This window comes from Ochotona princeps, chromosome 2 (assembly GCF_030435755.1).
Source record: "Ochotona princeps isolate mOchPri1 chromosome 2, mOchPri1.hap1, whole genome shotgun sequence".
NCBI lineage: Eukaryota > Metazoa > Chordata > Mammalia > Lagomorpha > Ochotonidae > Ochotona > Ochotona princeps.
In genome coordinates, this window is record NC_080833.1 from 122,747,129 (window position 1) to 122,773,911 (window position 26,783).

The 26,783-nt window shown below is 42.8% G+C and overlaps 1 protein-coding gene across 1 annotated transcript; it reads right to left on the minus strand.

Moving 5' to 3' along the window:
* Positions 1-363: 363 nt before the first annotated feature.
* On the minus strand, positions 364-23,194 carry SLC19A2 (solute carrier family 19 member 2). Its single transcript, XM_004589163.2, has 6 exons — positions 22,845-23,194; positions 13,119-13,718; positions 7,712-7,934; positions 5,658-5,850; positions 5,241-5,382; positions 364-2,325 (listed from the first exon to the last, which is right to left on the minus strand). Exons 1-6 carry the CDS (start codon positions 23,043-23,045, stop codon positions 2,203-2,205), a joined length of 1,482 nt encoding a protein of 493 aa, XP_004589220.2. The 5' UTR covers positions 23,046-23,194; the 3' UTR covers positions 364-2,202.
* Between the last annotated feature and the right edge of the window lie 3,589 nt (positions 23,195-26,783).

Sequence of the window (26,783 nt, forward strand, 5' to 3'; positions counted from 1 at the left end):
TAATTTAAAGGAACAATTATTTTGTAAATATTTATTGACTAGTAAAATATTTATTTAGTAAAACAATTTTATATTGCACACAGAATTGAATAAAAAGTACAACAAATGATTTTCACTTCTCTGCAAAATTGCATACAGTACAACTTCCACGTTAGACTCAGCATTTTACAGATACAGCCACGTACCACAATGTGAACATATTCTTAAAAAAGTAAAGGCTCAGGCTGTGTACCACAAACTTTGAATTAAATTCCAGGGATATATTGCTTTGGTAACATGAACAACTTAATTGCATGTCATTCAATTTTATTTTAAAGAAAAGGCTAAATAAAATCCCCCAACGGTGACTTTTCAGAGCTTGTTTCTGAGACAATTCCCTACATAGTAAAACGAAGCTTATTGAAAAGGCAAAATATAAAATGCGGGTTGCTACTCTTTAAGACATCATTTCCCTTTACTTTCTTGGGTAGTACTCCTTAACTGTAAAGGAAAATGAATGGAAAAATGACCTATTTTTATCCTGGACTATTTGCTTCTAGGATTCCTGCTTAAATCAAATGAATAGGTCAATTTTACTGTCTCAACACCGTCATTAATACTGTTAGCTCTGTCGTTCTCAAGAAAGTTAAAAGCACCTACCTGAATTCTTTTCAAGATAAGGCAGCAAAGTTGTCTTGAAAATAGTTTTCATGTCTCATTTATGGTAGCAGCCCCTCGGTAGACTGCTTCAGAATCACATGCACAAAGAACATGGTTTTCAAGTGACTCAGAAATGGAATCAAGCAGTTTCCATTTTATCCAAATATTCTATCCCTAGAGTAAAGGCAATCTTAAGGTACAAAATGCAGGAATCAAATCTACCCTAGTTCCTGTTCTGTTGAAATAAAGTCTCAGTTTATGAAAAAGACCTTAGCATAAATCAGCTCCCATTGACATCTTTATCTTGGGTAAGAAACACAAAATAATATAAAAGTTATAAATGGAAATAGATTTATTAATGATATCTTCTTTTTTATTTTTCAAAATAAAAGGAATGCAGATACAAAATGGTCAAGTTATTTTGCCCATGAATGAACTTTTCATCATGGAATTAATACTCCTTCATATTGAAGATTCAAATAAAAGTAAACCTACTTAAGTTTAATGATTTGCATCATTAGCAGGCTTTAAAACTTGCCCTTTGTTTCAAACTAAATGAGCTCCTCTGGGAAGCATATGAACAATGCAAAAGTGTACTTCTAAGGAAAATCAACATGGGTGCAGCATTGTGGCGCAGCAAGTCCCACCACCTGGGACACCAGCATCCCATGAGTGTCAGTTTGAATCCTGGATGTTCCATTTCCAATCCAGTACCCGACGAATGCACCTGGGAGAGCAGCAGAAGATGGCCCAAGTGCTTTGGTCCCAGCACCCAAATGGTAGTCCCAGATGAAGCTCTAGGATCCTGGTTTCAGCTTAGCCCAGCCCTGGCTGTTAATGGTCTTTGGGGAAATGAACCAGTAGATGGAAGACCTCATTTTCTGTTTCTCCCTCTCATTCTAAACTCTACATTTCAAATAAATAAATAAATCTGAAAAGAAAATCTACACAAATACATAATGATTTCTATGGAAAGCAAGAATATTTACACAATGAATTTTTAAAAATAAAATTGGAAACAACATATATTCTCTATAGGATAAACATTCAAACAGAGCAAATATTGCCGGTGATCTTTCATCTGTAGCAATACAAATGCACATAAGTAATGCAGAAATACTTCTAAGTTGAACAGAGGCAATTGTTGACAGAGCGTATTTCCGTCATAACTTATAATATCTTATGGCCTTGGCGGAGCACTGGTCCCACCAGACTGAGCAACTGGCGGAGCAGATCCAAATGTACATGACCTATAGAACATCAAATTCATTGCTAATCAAGTATACAATACCATGTATTCTTGATTGCTCGTGATTTTCAAATTTAAGTTCACTTTTGAATCAGAAAACAAGTCTCCCATAAATTAGGCCTCATAAATAACACATGAAATAAACTTGACCTTCTGGCTCCTCTGAACAGTATCATCATTATTCCAGGAATACACAGTATTAGTTGAGTGGCTGCTTTGAAGCCATTGAAATACACATTCATAAATACCTATCTAAATATTAAAAAATTAAATACATCCAGGCAATACATGTGCAGAGTTCCTCCAGCAGTGTGTTATGAAGTGGCTGCTTGAGAACTTGGATCTTCCTGCTTTTTATATTTCTTCATAATACTGACTGTACCACTCACCAGGAAAACCACAGCAATGAAAGCAAAATAACCGGCATAAATCAGGAACTAAAAGGGGGGAAAAAAAGTGGTAATTATCAATTTATCCACTAGAAGATACAGTGTTTCATTACATATAAGAAAGTTTCCTTTAACCACTTAGTTTATCAATGAAACTTAAAAAAAAAATCATAGCAAGTTTATACTACGGGCTTGGCATCAAAGGCACAAAGCACAAGATGGTGGTCCTCAAGCCTGGAAGCCCGAGTGTGAAACTGACACACCAGGCTTGACATGAGGAACTCCATGTTGAGCTGGGCTCCATCTTATGTGAGCCACCTCCCCGCCAACCTGTGAGACTGTAGCCCAGCCAAGAACACCACATCCTGCTTGGCAAGAATATTCGAACCCTGGCTATGCTGTTTCAAGCATAACTGGGAGAAAAATGAGTTTTACTTGGCTCAGTAACAAAGGCTTCAAAGTCAGTCATTTTTCATTTCTAAGGTGGTTCCGTATCAGTTCAGCCTGAACCCCTCCCAGTTTGCGGGTTTGCCTTTATAAATCTCACTGTTCATAATCTGGGATTGACAGATCTTTGGGGGCATGATCCTACTTATACCACTGGCAGTAAAGGACTTTCAAATCTTCTCAGTGCCTAGCTCTCCTCTGTATCAGCTCCCATGGGTGCAACAAATCTTGACTTCATTCCTTGCCAACTGTGAGACATGATAACAACACTTAATCTCTGAACCTTGACTTCTTTATTTACAAAATGGAGTTCTTTGTAACTCTGCAGAGTTACTGGGAGGAAACAAAAAGTACATGCATGAAAAGGCTTATTGGCACATTACTAATGTTTTCACTCCTTTTGCTTTACTGTTGTTGCCATTCTTGTTATAACTGACTTCCAATCTCTGTCCTCAAGCTGGCAGGTGGGCAAGTGGGCATGACTACCAGGGCAAGTTCTGAAGATCAAGTACTTCTTTTCTTCCCAGAAGAGCACAGAAGGTCATCTTCCACTGTAGGATTACTAAGACATTTTAAAATAGGACTATGTAGTTTATCAATATCTTCGTCTGCTTTCTCTTAAAATAACTTCCTGAACATCTATGAATGTCTTTATATCTGAATCGTGTTCTCTCAAATCTGGATCTACCTGCAGGAAGCCTAGTAATCACAGCAGCTAGCGTTCCAGCACAGCCTATAAAATCCTTTCATTCCAAAACTAATTTTACTTTTTCCACTTCAAACATCAGCCAAGTTTCCCTCAGATGGGATAATCCAGGATCCTTCTTAACCAAACAGCTTAATCTCTCTCTTACTATCCACGCTAAAGTAAGTTTTAGGATTAGAAAGATACTAAATACTAGTTCTAATTGACATATGTCTGGATGTCTAATACTGACGACACCTCTACAAATTCTCTATTAAGCGCTGGGGAGATGGAAGACACTTGTGCCTCCTACACATTATTTCTCATATAGGTCTTTTCAATAAAAACAAAGTTAATTACAGCCAGCATCTTGAGTGTTTGGATTCTAGGAAAATTAACATTGAAATGTGGAATACTGGGCAGTGTGTATAGAGAGAATATGGAGTAGGAATAATTTGAGCTGGGTTGTGGGTGAAGCAGATACTTCTTGATTGAGCTGCCCATTTTACCAAAGTACAGAGCAGGCCCCACCTATAAACTCACAGTGTATGAAGGCATATATAACGATGCCATTCCTGAATGAATACAAGTATTCACATCATGTTTGTGCAGGTGTTTTCTCGTCATATGTTACAAATCACAATGTTATTCATGCACAGCAACTCATTAGCATGTATTTGGGTAAGGGATGCTGGGGTATCTTAAATAAAGAAGGAGACTTAAAAAGCTGTGTGACAAGGAGAAACATTTAAAAAAAAAAAACAGATACGGGGCCCAGCGGCGTGGCCTAGTGGCAAAAGTCCTCGCCTTGAAAGCCCCGGGATCCCAAATGGGCGCCGGTTCTAATCCCGGCAGCTCCACTTCCCATCCAGCTCCCTGCTTGTGGCCTGGGAAAACAGTTGAGGACGGACCAAGGCTTTGGGACACTGCACCCGTGTGGGAGACCCGGAAGAGGTTCCAGGTTCCCGGCTTCAGATTGGCGCAGCACCGGCCCGTTGCAGCTCACTTGGGGAGTGAATCATCGGACGGAAGATCTTCCTCTCTGTCTCTCCTCCTCTGTGTATTTCTGACTGTAATAAAATGAATAAATCTTTAAAACAAAACAAAACAAAACAAAACAAAACAAAAAAAACCAGATACAGAATTCCAGGCATATAATTAAGAAGGGAGGGAGAGAATGGATGAAGAAGCAGAAAAACTTTGCCTAAGGAATCAATATTACCTCTCAGTGAAATAGCCCCATCCGGCCAGTTGGGAACGTTCAAGAGTGCTTTAGGATTTCATAGAAAGGAAGGTGATTCCGACAACCTCTTAGTAGAAAAAAACTAAGGATGGGGCAGGCAGTTGACCAAAACAAGAAGGGAAATATAAATCTGTCTACGTTTGAAATTGAGTTTTTAAATATATAGATATTTTAAAGATTTAATCATTTTTATTTGAAAGGAAGATTTACAGAGAGAAGAGGAAGATAGACAGTGAGATCTTGCATGCACTGATTCAGTCCCCAAATGACTGCAATGGCAGGAGCTGGGCCTGTCCAAAGCCAGGAGTCTGGAGCTTCCTCCAGGTCTCCCATGTGGATTCAGGAGTCCAAGCACTTGGACCATCCCCTGCTGCTTTTCCAGGCACTTTAGCAGGCATCTGGTTTGAAAGCAGGGCAGTCAAGACTCAAACAAGTGCCCACATAGGATTCTGGCATTGCCAGTAGGCATCATCATTGCCATCTATACCACTATGCAGGTCTGAATTGTTTGTAACAAGCATGGTCCACCTCTATCACCCTGAGTAACTCCTACTATGACTATGTTCAGCACTCCAAGAGAGATCTTACCTGAGTAGTGATCTCCAAGCCAAGGCCGCTGGCATCTACCACAATTAGAGTTAGCAGAGTCTGCAGTGCCAGAGCAATGAAGGTATTCACCCCAAAGACTAGAGCATAGCGTTCCATGCTGAGGTTTGCCGCAATCTGAAATCTTAAAAACAAACAAACAAACAGTTAAGACCAACAGACAAGAATTATTTCCTTCTCAAACATGTGAAAAACGCTTTTCTTGCTAAACATCACTGCATGGATGTGTCTAAAAACTGTAGGGACATACAAAGGAATCAACGAATTTTCCCTAAATTCCTCTTCAGAAGAAAACTTGATAATATTGTACATACTACCATGCCTCCTTCTATTTGCCTCTTTTAACTAAACCAGTTTATCCTAAGTTTTCCCGAGGTTCTTTTGATACCAAATACGTACGTTGCGATTGTGATGAGTAGCATGTAGATAATTCTGAAGACGACATAGGACGCGTAGCACAGCCAGATGTTACCCACAGAGTCCATGATGTACACTGCTGCAGCAATGAGGAGCGAGAAGAGAGATAATGCCATTTCTCCCCAAGTTGACCAGGATATTTTTATATAACCAACGGCAAACACAGCAACAGCACCTACAAAACAAAAAATCTGTTTATTTTGCTAAACAAAGACTATTTCAATAAAGTAAAAATTCACCTTATGAATTTTAAGATAGTGTTTAAAAATCTTAATTTTCATGAAAGACAGAGATAGCTCTTGCACCTACTGATTCACTCCCAAAGTTCTAAATCTAACCTAGGCCTCCGATGTGGATGGCTGGGACCCAAGGACTTCAGCGAGCACTGGCTGACTTCTAGGGCACATACAAGCAAGGAGTCGGATTGGAAACAGAGGAGTCTGGACTCGAACCAGGCACTCTGATGTAGGTGCTCTGGACAGCAACTTCTGTTATATTCCCACATCTTAACATCCTTAGAATTAAAAACAGGATGGCTCAATGTTATAGAGGGCCTGAAACTCAGAGAATAAACAGTATGTTGCCATAAGAAATTATGAGAGATTGAATTAAGGCAGGGGCAATAAGATAGAAAAGAACACAAACACAGAGACATGGCTGAGGAGAAACTATGGAGGTAGAACTAGAGGCAAGAATCAGAAAGAATCACAGCTTCTAGCTGGGTAACGGAGTAGGACGAGTTAGCTCTCCTTCAAACGAGGGAGTTCAGTATAACGCAAAAGGCTTCTGTCTCTTCCAGGAAATATGCACAATGATAGTGACAGCTAAGGCGTATGGGCTGCTCTCTAAGCGCCACGCACAGATCATAAAAACCTTCCAACACGCTGTTCCACTCTGCCACATGTGGTGCATTGGGACAGTCTGCTGGCTGGTAAATAAAGATTCCTGAGCTGACAAAAGCAAAACACGCACAAAAAACCCCAGCTTCCAACAACCTTATGAAAAATACAATACAGGCATAATGATGAAGGACACAGGCCGCAGGCTCTGGAGTTTTCTTCTACTCTTTGACTGGATATTGGTTCGAAGGAGAGCTGTGGACACTGTAATCAAAGGAGGCATTATGCTCCCAGAGAAATCCCAAGGCACAGTATTACAAGAACAGTAAAGACTATTGGACCAAGCTCTAAAGAGCATGACTGATCTAAAGAGATTTAACCAGTGAGTATGAAAGTTGCAGATAAAGTATTTGTTTCAGAATTTGGATGTATCAGAATAGTTTTAAATGACAAGGGTTGTTTTTTGTTCAGGTGATGGTGACATTGTTGTAAAATATGTAGCCTGAAATCTCCACTGAAATGGAATCCCAAGAAGCTGCCCATTTCACCGAAGTTCTGAAATCTTTCATCACGTATATAATCTCCATGTCTCTTTTTATAGCAATTAATGTTGTCCAAAAGAATGACAGCTATTATCTCTAACCTTTATTTTATCATTCTTATATAAACATTAGAAAAAAAAAAAAAAGACACAGGCTCTGAGGTCATTTTGCCCAAGGACTCTGGGCATATTTTGAACCCTACTTCTCCTCCATTTCCATTGTGAAATGAGGATAATAATTGTACCTATCTCAGGAATTCTGTTAACACTGAATTAAAATACATACAGAATTCTTAAAATAGCACCTAGCACATAACATTCAATAGATATTAACTATTACTATCATAAGCTAGTGTAAATTGCTATTCAAAACTTTACATCAAGTGAAAAAAATCACCAGTAAAAAGCTGGAAATTTAGATAAGAAAACAATTTTGGAAATTATTTTATTAGGTTCTCTCCCAAAATTATAAAGCATTCAAGTTTGTCCATTGCAGTCTTCTACCAGTTGAGTTCTTCTGAGCTGTCCCCCAATGTATAAAATCAGAAATTGTTATTCAAATAATTGCTATTCCAAGTTTGGAAACTTTGATTATGGCTGGCTGATCTATCAGAGGATCCTAATCACCCAGCCCTCTACCACCTTGCACTACTTACCCAGTAAGGTGGAAACAGCCTCAACTCCGCCATTATAGACAGCAGCATGGCGAGAAGACACTACTTTCTCCCACAGACCCTGTGTGTAGTTCACGACTTGGAAATAGCCACAGGTGGACAGGGCCCACCACACAGACCAGCAGAGCAGAGGGCGAGAGGAGTAGCACATCAGAAAGTCATTCCACAGAACCTTCAACACAAGCAGACGATCTGGCTTGGCTTCCTGCATAGCAAGAGGCAGCAAAGCATAAACATCACGTACAGAAAAGCAACTGTACACACTCCATGTTATGTTTATTTGCCTTGTGAAAACCAATTTCTTACTTGCTTATATTTTATATGAGGTAAACAAGTAAGAATGTAAACTTAATAGCAATAATTTTTATCCCCTTTAGGGGAAAATATACATTCTCACACAATTTTTGCTTTAAATGTCCTATCACATAAACACAGCTACATATAAGCAGTCAAGTATGCATGATTCACAAAATGAAGAAAGATGTTCGGCAATTGCATGCTTTGATCACAGATGACGTTCCCTGTCTCCCACAGACTGGCAAACATTAAGTAACAGACTAAACCCTATCCAATCACCGTTCAGCAATTTCTGTATTGGAAACTTCCTATCCTTATAAATGATAAATCCATTGAACTATAACTGTTAAGGGAGACATCTCACAAAGATACCAGCCAACATTTCAATATCAGTTCTCTGGGTAAGGGAGTTATTAGTAATTTTATTATTAGATATATGACCTAATACTTAACATATAGGAAATATCATTATTATTATATAGCGATAAATAGAGCTATTATGTTTAGAATTGAGTAAAGAAAAAAATCACTAATCTATGCATCATTCCATGGGTACACTGCAAAATGAATATTAGTCTTCAGTTGCCCCTGCAAGATCTCTGTCAATGTATCAAAGATCTAACGTAACACAGGTTCCTGTAATTCCGTAGCTTGCTGAGAATACAGGAGGTCTTAATCTTGTGGCTAGCATGGAAAGGCAAAACAAGACACATAAAAAGATGAGCATTAGAGAATGCTGAGTAGAAATAAAGCTACAAAGCTATGTATAAGTTATAATCTCATTTATCGCACATCGTATGCATATCAATATGTATTTACGAAAAGATGTTTGGAAAGAACTTCATGAAACTACTAACAGTACTGATTTTACTTCCTTTTATAAAGTTCTCTGTAATTTTTTTTTTAAGGTATTATTTGAAAGCTGAAGTTACAGAGAGAAGGAGAGACAGAGAGGAAGATCTTCCATTCACTGCTTCACTTCTCAAATGGCTGCAACGACCTGAGCTGATCTGAAGCCGGGAGCTTCTTCTGGGTCTCCCACATGGATACAGGGAACCAAGTACTTGAGTCATCTTTCACCGTTTTCTTAGGCCATAATCAGGGGGCTGGAATGGGGGTTGAGCATCCAGGACTTGAACCAGCGTACAGATGGAATGCTTCAGCTGCAGGCTGAAGCTTAGCCAATTACGCCACAGTGCCAGCATTATAATGTTGAATTTTAAAACTAAGTATGACTTGTTCTACAAAACCAGTACAGATAGTCTCCTTTTTTCTCCTTAAGATGATATTGTTAGCCTAGAGAGGGTCTGGGTACAGGCGGAGAGTCCCTAGGTGGCCCAAAAGTTCTTGCCAAGAAGAGTCTCCTGGGACTCATTCAAATGGAGCCAACCAATCAGAAGACAACACATACCCTACCTCAAAGCATGGACAGCACCACTACTTAAGCTAATAGCCAGTCAGTCTGGATGCTACTTCAGTGGCCCACTCCCTTGCATGCCAGTAAACCTCGCCCCAGAGCAGACCCCAATAAAGCCTGGGTTGATCATCACTCTGGTCTCGGTAGTCCTGCTGTTTTGGTGAGGTTTTTTATCTAAAAGATACGAGGCCAGCCTTGTGGCACAGCAAATTGAGCCATCAGCTGTAATGCTGGCATCCTATATGGACACTGGTTCCAGTGTTGGCTGCTCTACTTCAGGTACAGCTCCCAGCCAATGGCATGGGAAAGCAGCAGAAAACAGTCCAAGTACCTTGGTCCTTGTCAAGCAGATGGGAGACATGGATGGAGTTCCCGGCTCCTGGATTTGGCTTGAACCAGTCCCTGCCACTGAGGCCATTGAGGAGTCAGCCAGCAGGTAATAATAATAAAAAACAAAACAAAACTAAAAAAACCTCTCTCTCTTTCTTCCTCTGTAACTGCCTGGCAAGTAAATAAATCTGAAAAAAAGGAAAGAAAAGGAAAAAAAAGATGACACATTAGTACCTATATACAATGCTATGAAAATTAAGTGAATACGCAAAGCTACTGATTGCAAAGATGTCAGATCACAAATAATACATGGCCATACTAAGATAGCCATTTCTTAAGTATTAATTACATGATCTGTATAATTTCTAATAAATGAAGAATTGTTGAACCTATATGAGGGGCAGCTACAACGAGCACGGTTCTATTGTTAAACAGCACGTTCCAGTGTGGTGGCTCCTCTTCCGCGATGTCAGCACCCTGTGTCCCACAGCAACAGGCTCTCTCTGCTCAGAAACACTTGAAGATAACTTGTGGACTGATTGAGCCATCACTTTGGCTGCTTGGACTTCAATCTCCCTTTCTATAAATTCAAAATAAAATCGAACACGCACTCTTCAATAATGATCACAACTATGACACACACTGTAACTATGGGTTTCGTCAACTGGATCTGGCTCTGTCTTTAACACTCACATGCTGACTTTCCTTCAATCTTGCCAAAGGAAACCAGCAGTGTTTCAGATGCCAAGCAGTAGTGCCGCTTCCACGCTACCAGCAGCGAGTCTTGGCTATCCCTTAAATCTTAATTTTGACCCCCTGTGGCCAACATGACGGCTCAGACAATGCAGTGACCCGAATGAAATCCTTCGTGGTGCCACATGCAGTCGGAAGATGAACCTCCTAACTGCTCTTCCCTTATGTATAAACTGCATTTATACAATTCTGCAAAACTAATCTAATCTAAATCCTCATCTCCAAAGTGAAGGAGTTGATAAAATCTAACCCCATTTACGATACTGATTGTTGGGTCCAGGTGGTTGCTAGTGGCTAAAGTGCTCACCTTGAATGCGTCAGAATCCCATATGGGCGCCAGTTCTAATCCCGGCAGCTCCACTTCCCATCCAGCTCCCTGCTTGTGGCCTGGGAAAGCAGTCGAGGACGGCCCAAAGCCTTGGGACCCTGCACCCACGTGGGAGACCTGGAAGAGACTCCTGGCTCCCAGCTTCGGATCAGCACAGCACCAGCCGTTGCGGCTCACCTTGTGGAGTGAATCAGTGGACAGAAGATCTTCCTCTCTGTCTCTCCTCCTTTTTGTATATCTGACTTTCCAAAAAAAATAAATAAATCTTTTTTTAAAAGATACTAATTGTTGTATAACTTATATTAGAATCACTTCCACCTCTAAAATTTTATAATCTTTCAACAGATAAAATACTGATATTTTGCATAAACACATCAGACATTTCAAGTTGGTCTAGGACAGAATTTTTGAATTGAAGGTCACAACTATGAAACTGATTTAATAGATAGTGGTGAGAATTATAAAAAACAAATAGATTTGAATTTATCAGAAAAACGTATTTTAAAACCTTGTTTATGTGTATATAAGTATATTTATATATATACACACACATATATAACATGTACATGCATGTGGATTCACTGGTTGCTATGTAAAAATGTGTCTTACCATGTTCATTATTCATTTTGAAAAATTCAAAGCTGATCTATAAAAATCTTTAGAAGTATGATTAATGCTAATATTTAAAATACATATTTAGACATATTTATGTGAATTTTACTCAAAGCCATTGTGAACAAACTTGAAACATATTTAAGAACAAAAACTAACGGGGGGGGTCCTTTTTTCTATGACATGAGTTATACCCCAAGATTTTACTTGCTTCCCTCTCCGCCGCGACCCCCACCAGCACTTTGTTGACTCTGCAATGTCACCTAACAACCTTGAAAGCATCAGTATTCCACCTGGTCATTGTGACTAAAGTCGGACACAGGTGCCTTGGTACCCAAGGTGTTTCATGTCTGTCACCCTCCTTCTTTAGGGTGCCCCAGGCTTTGGGGGACAACAATCTACATCTCATAATCAAAAGTGAACAATGCTGGTGTGCAAAGGAGAATAATTGTCAATGAGGACATAGGAGGACACACTGAAGCTACCGGGTGAACTCGAGAGAATCAGTCTATTCATACTGGTGCTTCATTCTCATTCAGCCTCACGGAGCTCAGTTTTGTGCCTGACACAGCTCTCTTGCAAAGCTGCAATGTTAATAGGCCTATTTCCAAACATGTCCCAGGAAAACTAAAACCGATTCAGTGTGGTCAGAAGAAAACCTTCTCCTAAAAGCTTATAATCTGACAGGAGGGAAAAACTTAACATAAAAAAGAGACACAGCGTGGCAGTTTACCTTCCTGGCTACAATCAGAACAGAGAGATGAAATATTTTAATGTCATATTTTAATCGGCTCTAAGGCATGGCTTTAACAGTCAAACTTTCAATCTATCTGGAATTTGTCTCATGAGTCTATTCTTCTGTATTTATAACTAGTGTCATTTGAAAAATAAATAATAGACATCACTTACAGCATAGAGGAGGAAAACAATTTCCTCTCCTCCAATACTTTGGGCCTCAATATAGACAGAAATAGGGCCTGGCAGCGTGGCCTAGCGGCTAAAGTCCTTGCCTTGAACTCCTCGGGATCCCATATGGGCGCCGGTTCTAATCCCGGCTGCTCCACTTCCCATCCAGCTCCCTGCTTGTGGCCTGGGAAAGCAGTGGAGGACGGCCCAATGCCTTGGGACCCTGCACCCGTGTGGTAGACCCGGAGAAGGTTCCAGGTTCCCAGCTTCGGATTGGCGCAGCACCGGCCGTTGCAGCTCACTTGGGGAGTGAATCATCGGACAGAGGATCTTCCTCTCTGTCTCTCCTCTTCTCTGTATATCTGGCTTTCCAATAAAAATAATCTTTCAAAAAAATATGTAGAAATAGATTTTAATCAAGTTTTGGCGTCATTTCATCTACTCCTTTAATAAGTTTTCTGAGTGCTTTCTTCATGTAACACGCGCTGCAGAGGACACACCCCCTGCAATCCAAGGCATGTGGCATGCACAGTCGGTGCCATCCCAACCTGACTGCAGGCCATAGTCTCCAGAGAGTGGGAAACAACTGTATCTTGAACTACGGCATGAATGAATCATTGCGTCAACTCAAAATAAAACCTAAATCCAAACGAATGCAAAAATCTAGCAAGAGACTTCCAATCTGCTTTTCACCATTGATGCAGCCCCTCAAATAGAAAGTACAAAACACGGAAGGTTGAACTTACTGGTTCTTCTGTGGGTGACTCCTCCAAATTTAGAGGGATTTTTGACTCAATGTCCTCCCACCCAGGAAGGTGGTTAGAAGCTTGGGTGTCAGTCATAAGGCCACCATTTTGTACCTTGATGCCACGAACTGCCTGACAGGAAGATGGGATGTGAAAGAAAAGGCTCTTCTGTGGCATAGGAAGAAACCAGGCCACGGCAAATGCCACGGAAACACAGGTGAGAGAGATGACATTCAGGCTGAAGAGCGACCAGCCTGCCATGGAGAAAAGGATCTGCCCAAGGACAGAACCCACTGTGAAGCCCACCAAGGTGGCACTTCGACAGTAACTTGTGACTTTCTGGTACATGCCCAGGTCGACCACACTGTAGATATAAGAGTAGTAGGCAATTTCAGTAGCTGTGGCAATGCCATAGAAGAACTCCAGGAACTGAATGGCCAGCAGTCCCTGGGCATAGAGCAGCATGAACCATGTGACGATAAGGCTGAGGCCCTGCAGCAGCACAACAGGCTTGTAACGGAGGTAGTCTGTGGCGAGGAACACGGGGAACAGCAGCACCAGGTAGGAGTAAGTCCACACTGGGTAAATTTCATTGAAGACCTGGTAGAAGCAAAACACATCCATCAGTGATCAGAGAAGCTTGATTTCTGATGAAACAATATATCCACTTCTCAAACAACTCACTCTTCACAACCAAAACACTAACAGTACCAGTTCAGATAAATTGGTATCTCCTCCTCCATCCCCAAATCATCCTCTTCATCTTTTTCAGTCTCAATCCATCAAGGCCTAGCTCTAAGACTTCCTTAGCCAGAAAGACTCGGATGAAGCTAAAGGTATTCATTTCACAATATTCAAAGCTCTCCAACAGTGCTTTGTGTGTGTCAGTTCCCCCCAGGTAAGTCATAACACAGGTTCTTAAGTCTGACTGCATCGCTTCCAACAAGCTTTTTTTTTTTCCCCCTAAATTGGATAACCAGTTAGATATTTTGGAGAAACTCCACAGAAGATTTTAATATGAGCCAGGGTTCACAACCATTGACTTAAGGATTCCTCAGGCTGGAAGCAAAGTTCATCTGTCGGATGTAATAGTCACAATACTGTTTTTAGGGACAGCTGACCAATGTTTCAGCAACTGAATGACTGTCATTATTATTTAAGACACACATGAGGGAAACTTGATTCTACTGTGTGATTAGGTTTCTCTGTAGATTTTCTTGTTTCTCTTGGTACACAGGATACATCCGTTTTTCAAGTCATGACAGAATAACTTACTTTGGATGTTAGGATATTGATAATTTCTATGTTCTTTTTGGTTATTTATACATTTCTGTTGTTTCCTTTATAATTACAATGATTCAACTTAGCAGTTAATAATTGGACATATTTATGGCATACATGTGATATTCTGACACACGCATACACTGTGTAATGATTAGCTCAGGTTAGCTGAGTTCTTCATCATCTCAAATATTTATCATTTCTTTGTGATGAGAACATTCAAAACACCCTTCTAGTTATCTCAATTGATACAAATCAAAATTAACTATAACTGCCTTTCTATATAATAGCAATCAGAGCTAACTAATTTTAACACGTACTTTAAATTTGGGTTGCTTTAAAAGTAAGCCTTAAAATAAGGCCTAAAGTCACAAAGACTCCAGCTGGAATTTCATTCAATTCCATATCTTGCTGTGTGATTATAGATGCTTCTCAACTTACCGTGGGGTTATGTCTTGACAAACCCAGGGCAATATAAAAGTATCATTAAGCTGAAAGCATTTGATACACCTAATTCACAGAACATCTTGTCCACAGGTATACTGCGGAGTCGCGGTTGGTTAACGATGGTAGAGCTCACTCACAGGGACCTGTGGCTCACTGTCACTGCCCACTACCACGAGAAAGTACTGCTCGACTGATGGAATTGTAACTCTTTATGAAGAGTTGTGACGTTATGGCAAAAACCAATCGGGGGGTGGAAATCAGGGGGAGGGGAATCCCAGACTATACAGAACTGCATGATAAATTTCAAAAATAAAGATTAAAAAAAAAAAGTACTGCTCCACAGATTGTTAGACTGGGAAAAGTCTGAGTGTATCGCCTCCCGACCACTGCAAAGGTTGAGAGTGTAAAACGTCTCCCGTGCTTGACTCAGGATGTAGATTCACCTCGATGCTTTCCTAAATATATTTTCCTCAAAACAGCACCACAAAGCTACACGCCGTTAATCCTTCCCTTTAAAAATGTTCTCTGGGGCCCGGCGGTGTGGGGAGCCATGCAGTTGGGTCGGATGGCATGGGTGTGTGATGAGCACTGCTCCTTGGTTAGCAAGGCTACAAGGAGTTTCTAGCAGCGAGGCAAGGCCCGGTGGAATGTCTCTGGTCACCTCATTGCTGCCTCACCCCGTTGTATGGACACTCAATTACCTCTCTGATGTTTCATAGAGTTCTCCTGAGGGTGTTGTTGCTGTTTTTCTGCTAATGGGAAGTGATTCCTGTAACTAGTATGACACCTCAAATTGATCAATCATGTTATGATAAAAACATCTTTAGCGACGTAAGGCTATGACATACAGCTAAAAGTATACAATAGTACAATTGAGCCCACAATGTCTCCAAACATCCTGTTATGTGCCCACTTTTGTCCTGGAACTTGCCCTAGTATAAGTAATGTTTTCCTTAAGAAATGGCTTGATAATATCTTGCAACTGATGGCAATAATGGAGGTACAAAGAGTTTGTTTACCATGCGCCTCGAACTGTTACAACACATGATATGACGTATTCTAGTTTCTCACCATAGAAAGCAAAAGTATATGCGGCATCTTTTAAAGGGAAGCAAATGTGAACCCCCTCAAAATGGCTTAAAATCTCAATCTTATATTGGCACTTATGTTTAGGGAAAGAAAACAGTTTATAAAGATAAAAGGAAGTTTCTTGCAAAGGCCCTCTGTCCGTAGATTGGCTGAGCTGCCTTGATCCCTTTCACTGCCCTTTAACAAAAGAACAAAAAACAATTGAATCAGCACTAGGTGAAGGTGACGGTAATTAATGCATGACTTGATTATAAGATTTAGCAAAGAATCTATGTTATATGCTTTTATAAGATCCTTTTATGATCTTTTAATTCTGTACTCTTAATATTCTAAGAATATTAGTTTGCTTGTGTTTAGTAAAATTGATTTTAAGTATAAGTAAATCATTTGTCACTATGTAACCACATGCACTGCCATCTGTGGAGTTCCTGGTTTTAGCCAGGTGACTGCAGGTTTCAGTGAGTAATGATTGTTGAAAATGTTTTCCTTAGGATTGTTTTTTGTATTCTCTTAATCATGATGGAAAAATGAAACAATTGGATATTGTGCAAAAGCTTATGATGATTTGTGTATAAATAAAGAAGGCAGCTTTTCTGAGTTGTCCATTATGAGCATCAAGCCATAGTGGTCCGTGTCTTATCTTTTCCTCTTACAGTCTCGCCGATCCACGCATCCTTTGCAAGCTCTCAGTCAGCTGGAGCTGGTCTCTGGCACGGCAGCATGGCCTAGCGGCTAAAGTCCTCGCCTTAAAAGCCCCAGGATCCCATATGGGCGCCGGTTCTAATCCCGGCAGCTCCACTTCCCATCCAGCTCCCTGCTTGTGGCCTGGGAAAGCAGTTGAGGACGGCCCAATGCATTGGGACCCCGCACCCGCGTGGGAGACCCGGAAGAGGTTCCAGGTTCCCGGCTTCGGATTGGCGCGCACCAGCCCGTTGCGGCTCACTTGGGGAGTGAATCATCGGACGGAAGATCTTCCTCTCTGTCTCTCCTCCTCTGTGTATATCTGGCTGTAATAAGATGAATAAATCTTTAAAAAAAAATGTTCTCTGTTTCCTCCACCAATACCTCATCATTTGTTTGGGGATTTTGGTTGACCTGTTCACTCCAAAAATACGGTCTGTGCTTAGAGACATTTTCTAACTTTCAATGATAGTTGTTTCACAATGAATGACTGCCAAGATTTCATTGTACAAGTCCCACCCTTTAATTGCCAATTTAAAGAATTTATACTCAAGAGCCAAGAGCTCTGTTTCTAATGCAAAACCACACTTCAGAAAAAAAAAGGCAGAAAGCATTATTGCTAACCTTGCAATACCAACTAAAAACAGACGTACAAGGCAATATTGTGGTGCAGCCAGTTAAGCCACTGCCGGCATTGCTGCCACCCCACATAAGTGCTGGTTCAAATCCCAGCTGCTCCATTTCCAATCCAGTTCCATGCTAAGGTGTCTGAGAAAATAGTAGAAGATGGCCTGAACACTTGGGTACCTGACACCCACACAGGAGACCAGGACAGAAGTTCCTGACTGCTAACTCTGTCCGAGCCCAGCCCCAGGCCCTGCAGCAATCTGTCTGTCTTGTGGTGGAAGTGAATTTCCTTAAATTTATCCTGAATAAGAGACCTGCATTTTCTCTCATGACACATCAATGCAAGGTGATTGGTGCTCTCACACCATTATCAACATGAATGGTGAATCTCCAATGTGTTTACTAAAACTTTCCCAACTCAATCCAAACAATAGCCTTCCAAGGCAATGTATTTTATCACTGCCTCCCAACCAAGGACACTTGGCCTCAGACAAAAATTAAGTAAATTCCTCGGTGTTGTCATAGCTAGCTTTAGCTGAGGGCGGAACGAAACCCAGATATTCTGTGTATACCGGATTAAAATGTCAGATTTTTCATCAGAAAATTGTTACTCATTACGCAGTATGTATCAAGGTTACTTGGAATACATAACCTTTTCAGTCTGCACCCAGGTGGCTTCACAGGGTCTGGGGCCACACAGCATCCGGAGCTTAGCTACTGGGTCTCCAAAGGAGATGCAAGCATCTATTCCAATGTCCCCACGGCAAAGCCATCACACCAAAAATGATGCCTGATCTAGATGCCTAACTCTCAACGACAGCATCCTACAGGCAAAAATGCACGAATTACAGACCCTTACCACTGACCAACACCATGCTTTTCACCTCTGCTAAAATCTGTCCTGTGGGGCCCGGCAGCGTGGCCTAGCGGCTAAAGTCCTCGCCTTGAACTCCTCGGGATCCCATATGGGCGCCGGTTCTAATCCCGGCAGCTCCACTTCCCATCCAGCTCCCTGCTTGTGGCCTGGGAAAGCAGTTGAGGACGGTCCAAGGCTTTGGGACCCTGCACCCACGTGGGAGACCAGGAAGAGGTTCCTGGTTCCCGGCTTCGGATCGGCGCGCACCGGCCCGTTGCGGCTCACTTGGGGAGTGAATCATCGGACGGAGGATCTTCCTCTCTGTCTCTCCTCCTCTCTGTATATCCGGCTTTCCAATAAAAAAAAAAAAAAATAAATAAATCTTTAAAATCTGTCCTGTGAGAAAAAGTTTCTGCTTTCATTCTAATTTTAAAAAAAAAGTGTTTCACAATCCTTGTATCAGAGTTTGTGCTTTCCCTCAAGCTACAAAAGAAAAAGAGATGTTCAGTTTTAAGTTCTATTTCAAAAGAAAGTTCAGATCTCTAGGCGTTTTGAACCTAATGGGAACACACATGCATACATTATTTACACTGGAAATAGAAAACATGGGCCCTTTTTTCTTTCTTTCTAGATTTGTTTTATTTATGTAAGAGGCAGAGTTATAAGGTGGGAGTGGGGCCCAAATAGTGTTTCTCCCTGTTCACATTCCAAATGGTCACAATAGCCAGAGCTAGAGCAAGCCGAGTCAGGAGCCAGGAGCCTGGAACCCTGCCCAGATCTCAAATGTGTATAATAGGGCCTTCCTAAGGCTCATTGATGGAGATGTAAAATGGTACTCATTTGGGATGCTGGTATTGCAGGCTGCACAGCCACACTGAGCCATGGAGCTGCTACTTGAAGAGGGATGATGAGTTGGGGGAGGGGAATTGAGAGGATAGGGGAGGAAGTGAGAGGCCGGGAGGGGAAATCCTGGAGCCTACAGAACTGTATCATGAGATAAACAACTTTTTAAAAAAAGATTTATTCTATGTTTTATTGGACAGTCAGATACACAGAGAGGAGAGAGAGAGAGAGGAAGATCTTCTGTCCACTGATTGACTCCTCAAGTGACTGCAATGCCAGAGCTGAGCTGATCTGAAGCCAGGAACCAGGAGTCTCTTCCAGGTCTCCCACACGGGTACAGGGTCCCAAGGCCTCGGGATACGAACTGACACCCATATGGGATCCCAGCGCATGTAAGGTGAGGACTTCAGCCACCACGCTACTGCGCTGGGCCCATAAATAATCTTTTTTAAAAGAAAAGGGATAATGATGAAAGATGAGAAAACTAGAAGCTAACATGTATGTATATGGCAATCATTTCAAGCAGAAACCATGTTTTTGAGAATAGGCCAATACATAAAATACTGTGAATATACTTGAGCTATGATTCATGGAGATGGAGTTTGAGTATATCAAAGGTGACAAAGAGACAAAGACTGTAATGGAAGATAAGGATTCCAGGGAAGTAAGAATTCAAAAACCTAAGGCGCTATATTGTAGGCAGAATAGGCACAACTATAAATCAAAGTATATGTAAACTACATGTTACAAAGATAAAATGACAAATAGTGCTTTTAGACAAAGAGCTCTACTTCATTGAATATTTGGCCCTCCAGCCATGAGAGAAGCTAAATGAACCTGTTTAAAACTTGCAAAGGCAGTTCAGGGTTCAGTGTTGTGGGTTAAGCCACCATGTGCAATGCCAGAATCCCATACGGGCACCAGTTCTACTCATGGCTACTTCACTTCTGACCCAGTTTCCTGCTAACGCCCTGGCAAAACAACAGGGCATGGCCCTGGTGTTGGGCCTCTGTCACCCACATGGGGGAACTTTAAGAAGCTCCCCACTGGCTCCTGGTTTCTGCCTGGCCCGTACCCGTCTGCTGTAGTCATTTAGGGAGTGAATCAGCACATAGTGAATCTCTCTCTCTGTCTCTCTCTCTCCCTCTCTCTCTCTCTTCCTCTCCCTCTGTAACTCTGCCTTTTAAGCGAGTAATTTTAAAATATTAAAAGAAGAAATTTTAAAAACTTGTAATTTCAGTCTTTAAAACTTTTCCTAAAATCTAAGAAAGTAGAAAACAGAGGAAAATAATTTGTCCTTCCTTTTATCTTCAGACTTATTTAGCAATAGCACACTGTTTTTTAATATTTACTTATTTTTATTGGAAAGGCAGATTAACAGAGAGGAGATACAGAAAGAAAGATCTTCCATCCACTGGTTCACTCCCCAAATGCCAACAATGGCCGGAGCTGAGCCGATCCGAAGCCAAGAGTTTTTCCAGGTCATCCTGCAAGGGTGCAAATTCCCAAAGCTTTGGGTCATCCTCCACTGATTTACCGGAACACAAGCAGGGAGCTGAATGGGAAGTGGAGCAGCTGGGACACGAACCAGCACCCACATGGGATCCCAGCACTTGCAGGTGGAGAGCTAGCCCACTGAGCCATCATGCCAGGCCTGCAATAGCTCTATGTAAGATAGTTCAACCTGGCCTTCCTGCAGTGTCCTGGAGGAATTCCAAACTTTAGCACCAATGTCACTGAACATGACCTCATTCACTTTGCTTAAAATCTGTAATTTTTTTTTCTAAGAAATTAAACTGTTCATTGCTGAGAGCAGCACTCAATCAAGACAGGGAACAAGATGTTCTACTATTTTCTCTTTGTCATTGAAAGAATCTAAGGCTCTCCGCAGAGTGAGCAGAGTAATGCTGAACGGTCCACGATTCCAAGGTCTGTGGAGACAAATAACACCCTTTCCCCAGATCACTGGATTTCTCTTCAAATTCTACCCTTCTCATCTGATTTGCAACAATACAAGTATGCTTAACTTCTGTTACACAATCAGCAAATATTGATTGGGCCTGGCATCTGTGCTTTCTTTACATGACCTTGAACATATTCCACTCCCTCTGGAAAACTTTCTCACGAGGCAGAGCACCTGATCACAGCAGCATATCCCACAGCAACAGGACAAACCAGAGCAGCTTTCAAATATCAACGCTGCTGGGAGCACGCAACCCCACGTGCTTCCCTGGGAAGCAAAGTGCCTAAGAGGCACGGAACGCCTGCAGGAGGTGGGGGGCACACGGAGATCTGGCCAGCTGCTCACAGAAAGAACCAAAATCACCGTAAGTGAGTGTGTCCTCACCAAATCACTGTATGCATGAGAACTGCATCTTTCCACTTAGTCAGCAATAAGATACAAATAATGAATGACCGTTACAATGTTACCTCTGCTGAAAAACAGACATTGGGAGATTGGGTAAGAGCCAGATATTAACCAGGGGTGAGACAATGTCAGACACTCGAATGGGCCTAGTATTCATCACTGTCTTCCAGCTACCTCTTGAGGGCCTCTGAGAATGCAGCAGGGCTGTCACCACACTGGACTGACTCATCCTGCCACCTCTTACACCTGTTACACAAGGTTACCGAGTCGCTTCTTAAAAGAGATGACTGGCTACTAACTACAGCGGGGAGAGTAAGGTTTTACAGCAATTAGAATGGGAAATCAGAAGAGGAAGAGACCAGACAGGAATAAAAGGAACAGCTAACAAGTGCCTACTAAGCTCGTCCTAGCAAAAAGAAAACCAGAAAACAGTTTTCACCCTTGGTGATGCTCAAGGCAAATGATGTGGAGCCTGTTACTCGTTTCTTGACGGCATTCTGGCTTACATTTCTTTTCCAGTTTCGATACTACCTTTCTCCTACACAAAGCGCAGGTTGGGAATGCCAATGCACTTCAAGAACCAAACACATTTCTAAAGTACAGGACTGGTTACCTCTGAGATCTTAACTAGGGAAAAAAATCAGTCAACAAGGTCTTTGATTACTGCAGGGAGTGCACTCTATGACCAGAACCATCTCAGCAGGCTTCAAAGATCTCAGCTGTAGTTAAGGAGCAAAACTGTGAGGCAAGGACTCACAAACCAAAAAGTAATGAATGGGTACAATTATGTGATAATATCTGTTTTCATTCTAGGAGGTGGGAGGCAGGACGCAATCTCAACTAATTAAAATTCAAGACAGGTCTGGGCAAGGTAGCCTAGTGGCTTAGGTCCTTGTCTTACAAGCCCTGGGATCCCATATGGGATTGTGTCCCAGCGGCTCCACTCCAGCTCCACACCCAGCTTCCTGCATGTGACCTGGGAAAGCAATGAGGGGTGGCCTTGGAACCCTGTACCCGCGTGGGAGACCCAGGAGAAACTCCTGGCTTCAGATGGGCTCATTGCAACACATTCACCTTGCCTATGGACATGCAGCAGAGATAGGATTATTTCAGTAAAGTAAGTGCGTCTACTTTCAATCCATGAACACCTCCTAACCCCTACTGTGATCCAAAGTACGGCTTGCTCCTCTCACTGTATTAAAATAGTGTCGCCTTCTCCGAGCAGTACCTGCTGCACGGATGTAACCACACTACAGTAACACCAGCAAGCCAATTACCCGGTGAATACCTTTCTTGGGGCTCGACGCCTGCGTTCCGGATCCTGGGCGGAAAGCGCACCCTCTAAACCCAAAGGAGGGCCAGGAACTATAAAACACCCCAGCGCACAGCGACGAGACGCCTTGCAGCTCCGCCCAGTCTCATGCCTTCCTCGCCGCTCCTTGCCGTACCTATTCCCCTCCCCACAAGTCTCCCGCACGCCCTGGGTCGCCCCAGTACCCCCATCTCCCGCCCGCGTCAGCCTTCATGCCAGTACCTCGCGCTGGGTCAGGTTCTTGTCTGGTCCTAGCAGGTACGGGGTCAGGAAGGGCTCGGACGGCCGCAGGCTGGCGAAGAAACCATAGGCGCAGAGCAGCGCGGTGGGCAAGAACCAGCACTCGCGAGGGACGCGCGCGGTGCGCAGGAGCATGGTGGCCGCCGCCGCCGCCCGATGGGACACCGGGCCGGGCACATCCATCCGGGGCGCGAGGGCCGGGAAGCCGGCCCGGCCCCTTCCTTCTCCTCCTCCTCCTCCGGAGGAGGGTCGCAGGCTGCCCCAGAACGAGCACCTGTAACCCGGCGCGACTGTCCCTCTCGGAGGGGTCAGGCGGCTCTGAGCTCGCCGCCGCCGCCACCTCCGGCCGCGGGGCCTCCCGAGTAGCCGGCCGGCCGCCACTGGCTGCGCCGAAAGGCCCACCCTCCGCCAGCGCCTCCGGACGGACAGCCACTCACAGCGAACTTGGGCGAAGTGATCTGTCTCTTTATTGGTCGGCTGCTCACAAGTCCAGCTGTGGCGACGGCCGGTCACACCTGACGTGACGGCAGGTCAGGGCCTACAGGACGTGAAGGACATTAGTGGGAAAGCGGAGTCCCATGGCGGCGGCGCGCACTAGTCAGGCTGGGGCGCTCTTCGCGCCAACCCGCGGTCGACTCGGTCACTCTCCAAGCTGTCACCCTGAGGTCGGAAGGGCCTGCGCCTGTACAGTCACGCGTTCTTAAAGCGCACTGTATCCCCCCAGCTTATGCTCCGGAGATCTCTGGTGACCAGAAGCAATCTTGGGTCGGAGGAACGCTCAACTTTTGCTCCAGCAGCTTGCTGGTTTCTAGTTGTCCTCCACCACAGGAGACGCTGGCAAACCAGGTTCTAGACGCCGGGGCGCTTGCAGACTGGAAAAAGTGGAACCTCTTGTGAGAACAAAGAACAAGTCAGTCACCTCGAAGGAGTCCCTTTTTGTAAATGCGACTTTTTTTTATTATTTACATTGCATTATGTGACACATTTTTCTATGCACTGGGATTCCCTCTCCCTCCCCAAACCCTCCCCCCCACGGTGGATTGCTCCACCTTGCTGCATTATCATAGTTCAAATTCAGTTGAGATTCTTTCATTGAAGGTATTTACCAAGCATAAAGTCCAGCATCTTATTGTCCTGGTAAGTTCAATGGTTTCTTGGTGAGACCATTTCTGGTCTGAAGGTAGAGCCGGCAGAGTATCATCCCGATCAATTAAAAGCCCCAACATAATATTTACAACAATTTACAACATTATGGTATTAATTGGCATGATATTGATTAGCCATCATGTTAATAGGAAAATGCAGGTTCTCAACCACAACCTGTGACTTCTTCATAGACATTTCAATTTTGGTTTATATCTAACCGTGTTCTATACACCTTAAAATGGCTATAGATTGCTATTCAGCTGTCTCATGTCCATTTTCATTTCAGTATTTAGCTGTTTATAGTGTTGAAGCATGATTTTGCTGAACTTTGTTGTTTTTTTGGGTGGTCTGAACTGGCTTATAGCTGTAACAGGACATGTGTCGACAGTTTAGGTGCAGAACATTTTTTTTGAGGGGTGTGCAGAGAAATCTTCGATACCCCAGTGAGGAGTAACTAATCTTTGTGTCCCACCTATGTAAATGCGATTTAAAAAAGGATCGTTAATAAACTTAACTGAACCAAATAGCCCATGGTTAAGTGGGAAATCTTAAGTCATTAAAGCAATCAGGAACCTGGAGGAATCTCTTGATTTAAAATCAGACAGAAAGGCCAGCTTGGCAGGGTTTTCAAGGGCAAAGCCTGGCAAGAATCCTGAATGCTTTCTTTCATCTAGAATGCTGGCTTTTTATCTCCGTAATGCCTCTTTCTGTCTGGCTCTCAACCTGACCTGACTAGTCCTAATCCTTCAGCAAATGCCACTTTGTACGAAGAGCATTAATAAGAGTGTTCCAGATAGAACAGGATACTAGCACATGGAAAGAATTATTTCTACATGCATAGAATAGGATGCACTAAAATTTGTGATGTAATTTATAAAGAAATATAATAGTTGGGATTACATGTTTATCAGTCTCAAAGCCATGGGTGTCTTTGGGACTACTTCATAACTCCTACAAGGTCAAAGCCATTTTCTTCTGTTTAAAAAGATTTCTTAAAAAGTTAGATATACAAAGAGGAGGAAAGGCAGAGAGGGAAGACCTTCTGCCGGTTGATTCACTCCCCAAGCAGCCACATTGGCCAGAGCTGAGCCGAGCTGAGCCGAAGCCAGGAGCCTGGAGCCTCCTGTGGGTCTCCCACACCGGTGCAGGGTCCCAAGGCTTTGGGCCATCCTTGACTGCTTTCCCAGGCCACAAGCAGGGAGCTGGATGAGAAACCGGGCCAGAGGGATACGGAACCGGGACCCTTATGGGATCCCAACCTGTGCAAGGCAAGGACTTTAGCTGCTAGACTACGGCGCCGGGGCCCAAAACCATTTTCACAATAAAACTTTATTTCCTTTTCTTTCCAAGATCTGAAATAACATGCAGTGGCATCATCAGTCTGGGCTGAAGCGTGGTTGTCTCTGCATTTTCTGCTGTCTAGAGGAAAGATAAAAATTGAAGTTAATTCCATTTGTCAAACTGAAGATTCCTTTCCAGAAACAGTCCAGTGTGTTACCTGAACTGGCTGTTCTGCAAGCTTGAGTTTGGTTGTAAATTTAATGCTTTTCTTAACAGGTAAGAAAAGGTATTGCATCAGGTTGAAGCAATGCAGCTGTGGATCATTAACAGTCATATTGAAAATCCAAGAAGACCTCCTTGAAAGTTGCATACCTGATAAAGTCCAGCAGGCTTGACTGACTACTGACCTGGAGGTAGATAACATTCCCACGTGACCTGGTATATCTATATTCAGGGAGAGAAAAACATGGAGTCATTAATCACATTTCTACCATGGCAGAGGAGGCAGATTTCACTCCTCCTCGAGACACAGTAAATGTTTCCTTGCCTGTTGGCTGACATTTCCCAGGTAACAGCAAAGGTTCCTTGCAAGGTCCTGTTCTCAGCGAACCAGTTCCAGGGTATCTTCAAGCAAAGGCAGCATCCTGGTTGGCTACAGCCTCTGTACAATTTAAGTTTATAACTGTTATGTTTTAAAAAAGGTTGCAGGTTGTATTAATAATATGGCAAATAGCAATATGTTAAAAAAACAAAACAACAACAACAGATATACCAAAGGTCATTAAGGTGTTCAATATCATTCCGCTTCTGGTCCAGCTCCCTGCTAAACATCTGGGAAAACAACACACAGCGAAAGATGGTCGAATTGCTTGTTCCTCTGTGCCCACAAAAAGAGACAGCTGCTGGCTTCCTCTAGTCTAGTCCCAGCCATTGAGGCCATCTGGGGGGTTATCAGCAGCTTATGGAGGACTTCTCTCTCCTCTTCTCTGCAACTCTGCTTAAAAAAATATGTCTTTGAGAAAATACTACACTTGTATCAGATATCTTACTTGCAAATGTGTTTTTCTCCTAGTCTGTAGAAGATGGGGGAGTAGAAGACTATTGAAGGAACTGTTGCTGCGGCATCTAGGTTAAACATCCACCTGCCGTGCCAGCATCCCATATGGGCTGGCTGGTTCAAGTCCTGACTGCTCCATCTTTGAGTTCCCTGCTGATGCTCCAGGGAGAACAGCTGAAGGTGGTCCAAGCCTTTGCGACTATGTGGGAGACCCGGAAGAAGCTCTAGGCTCCTGGCTTGGACCAAACCAGCTCTGGCCGTTGGGACCGTTTGGGGAGTGAGCCAGCAGCTGAAAGATCGGTGTCTGTATCTCTCTCTCCTCTGCCTCGCCTGTTTTTATTAGTCTGTCTTTCTAATACAAATAAATAAATGTTTTTAAAAATTGAAACTTAAAGAATGTTGAGGAATATAATTCTCTTCATATAAAAACATGTAGG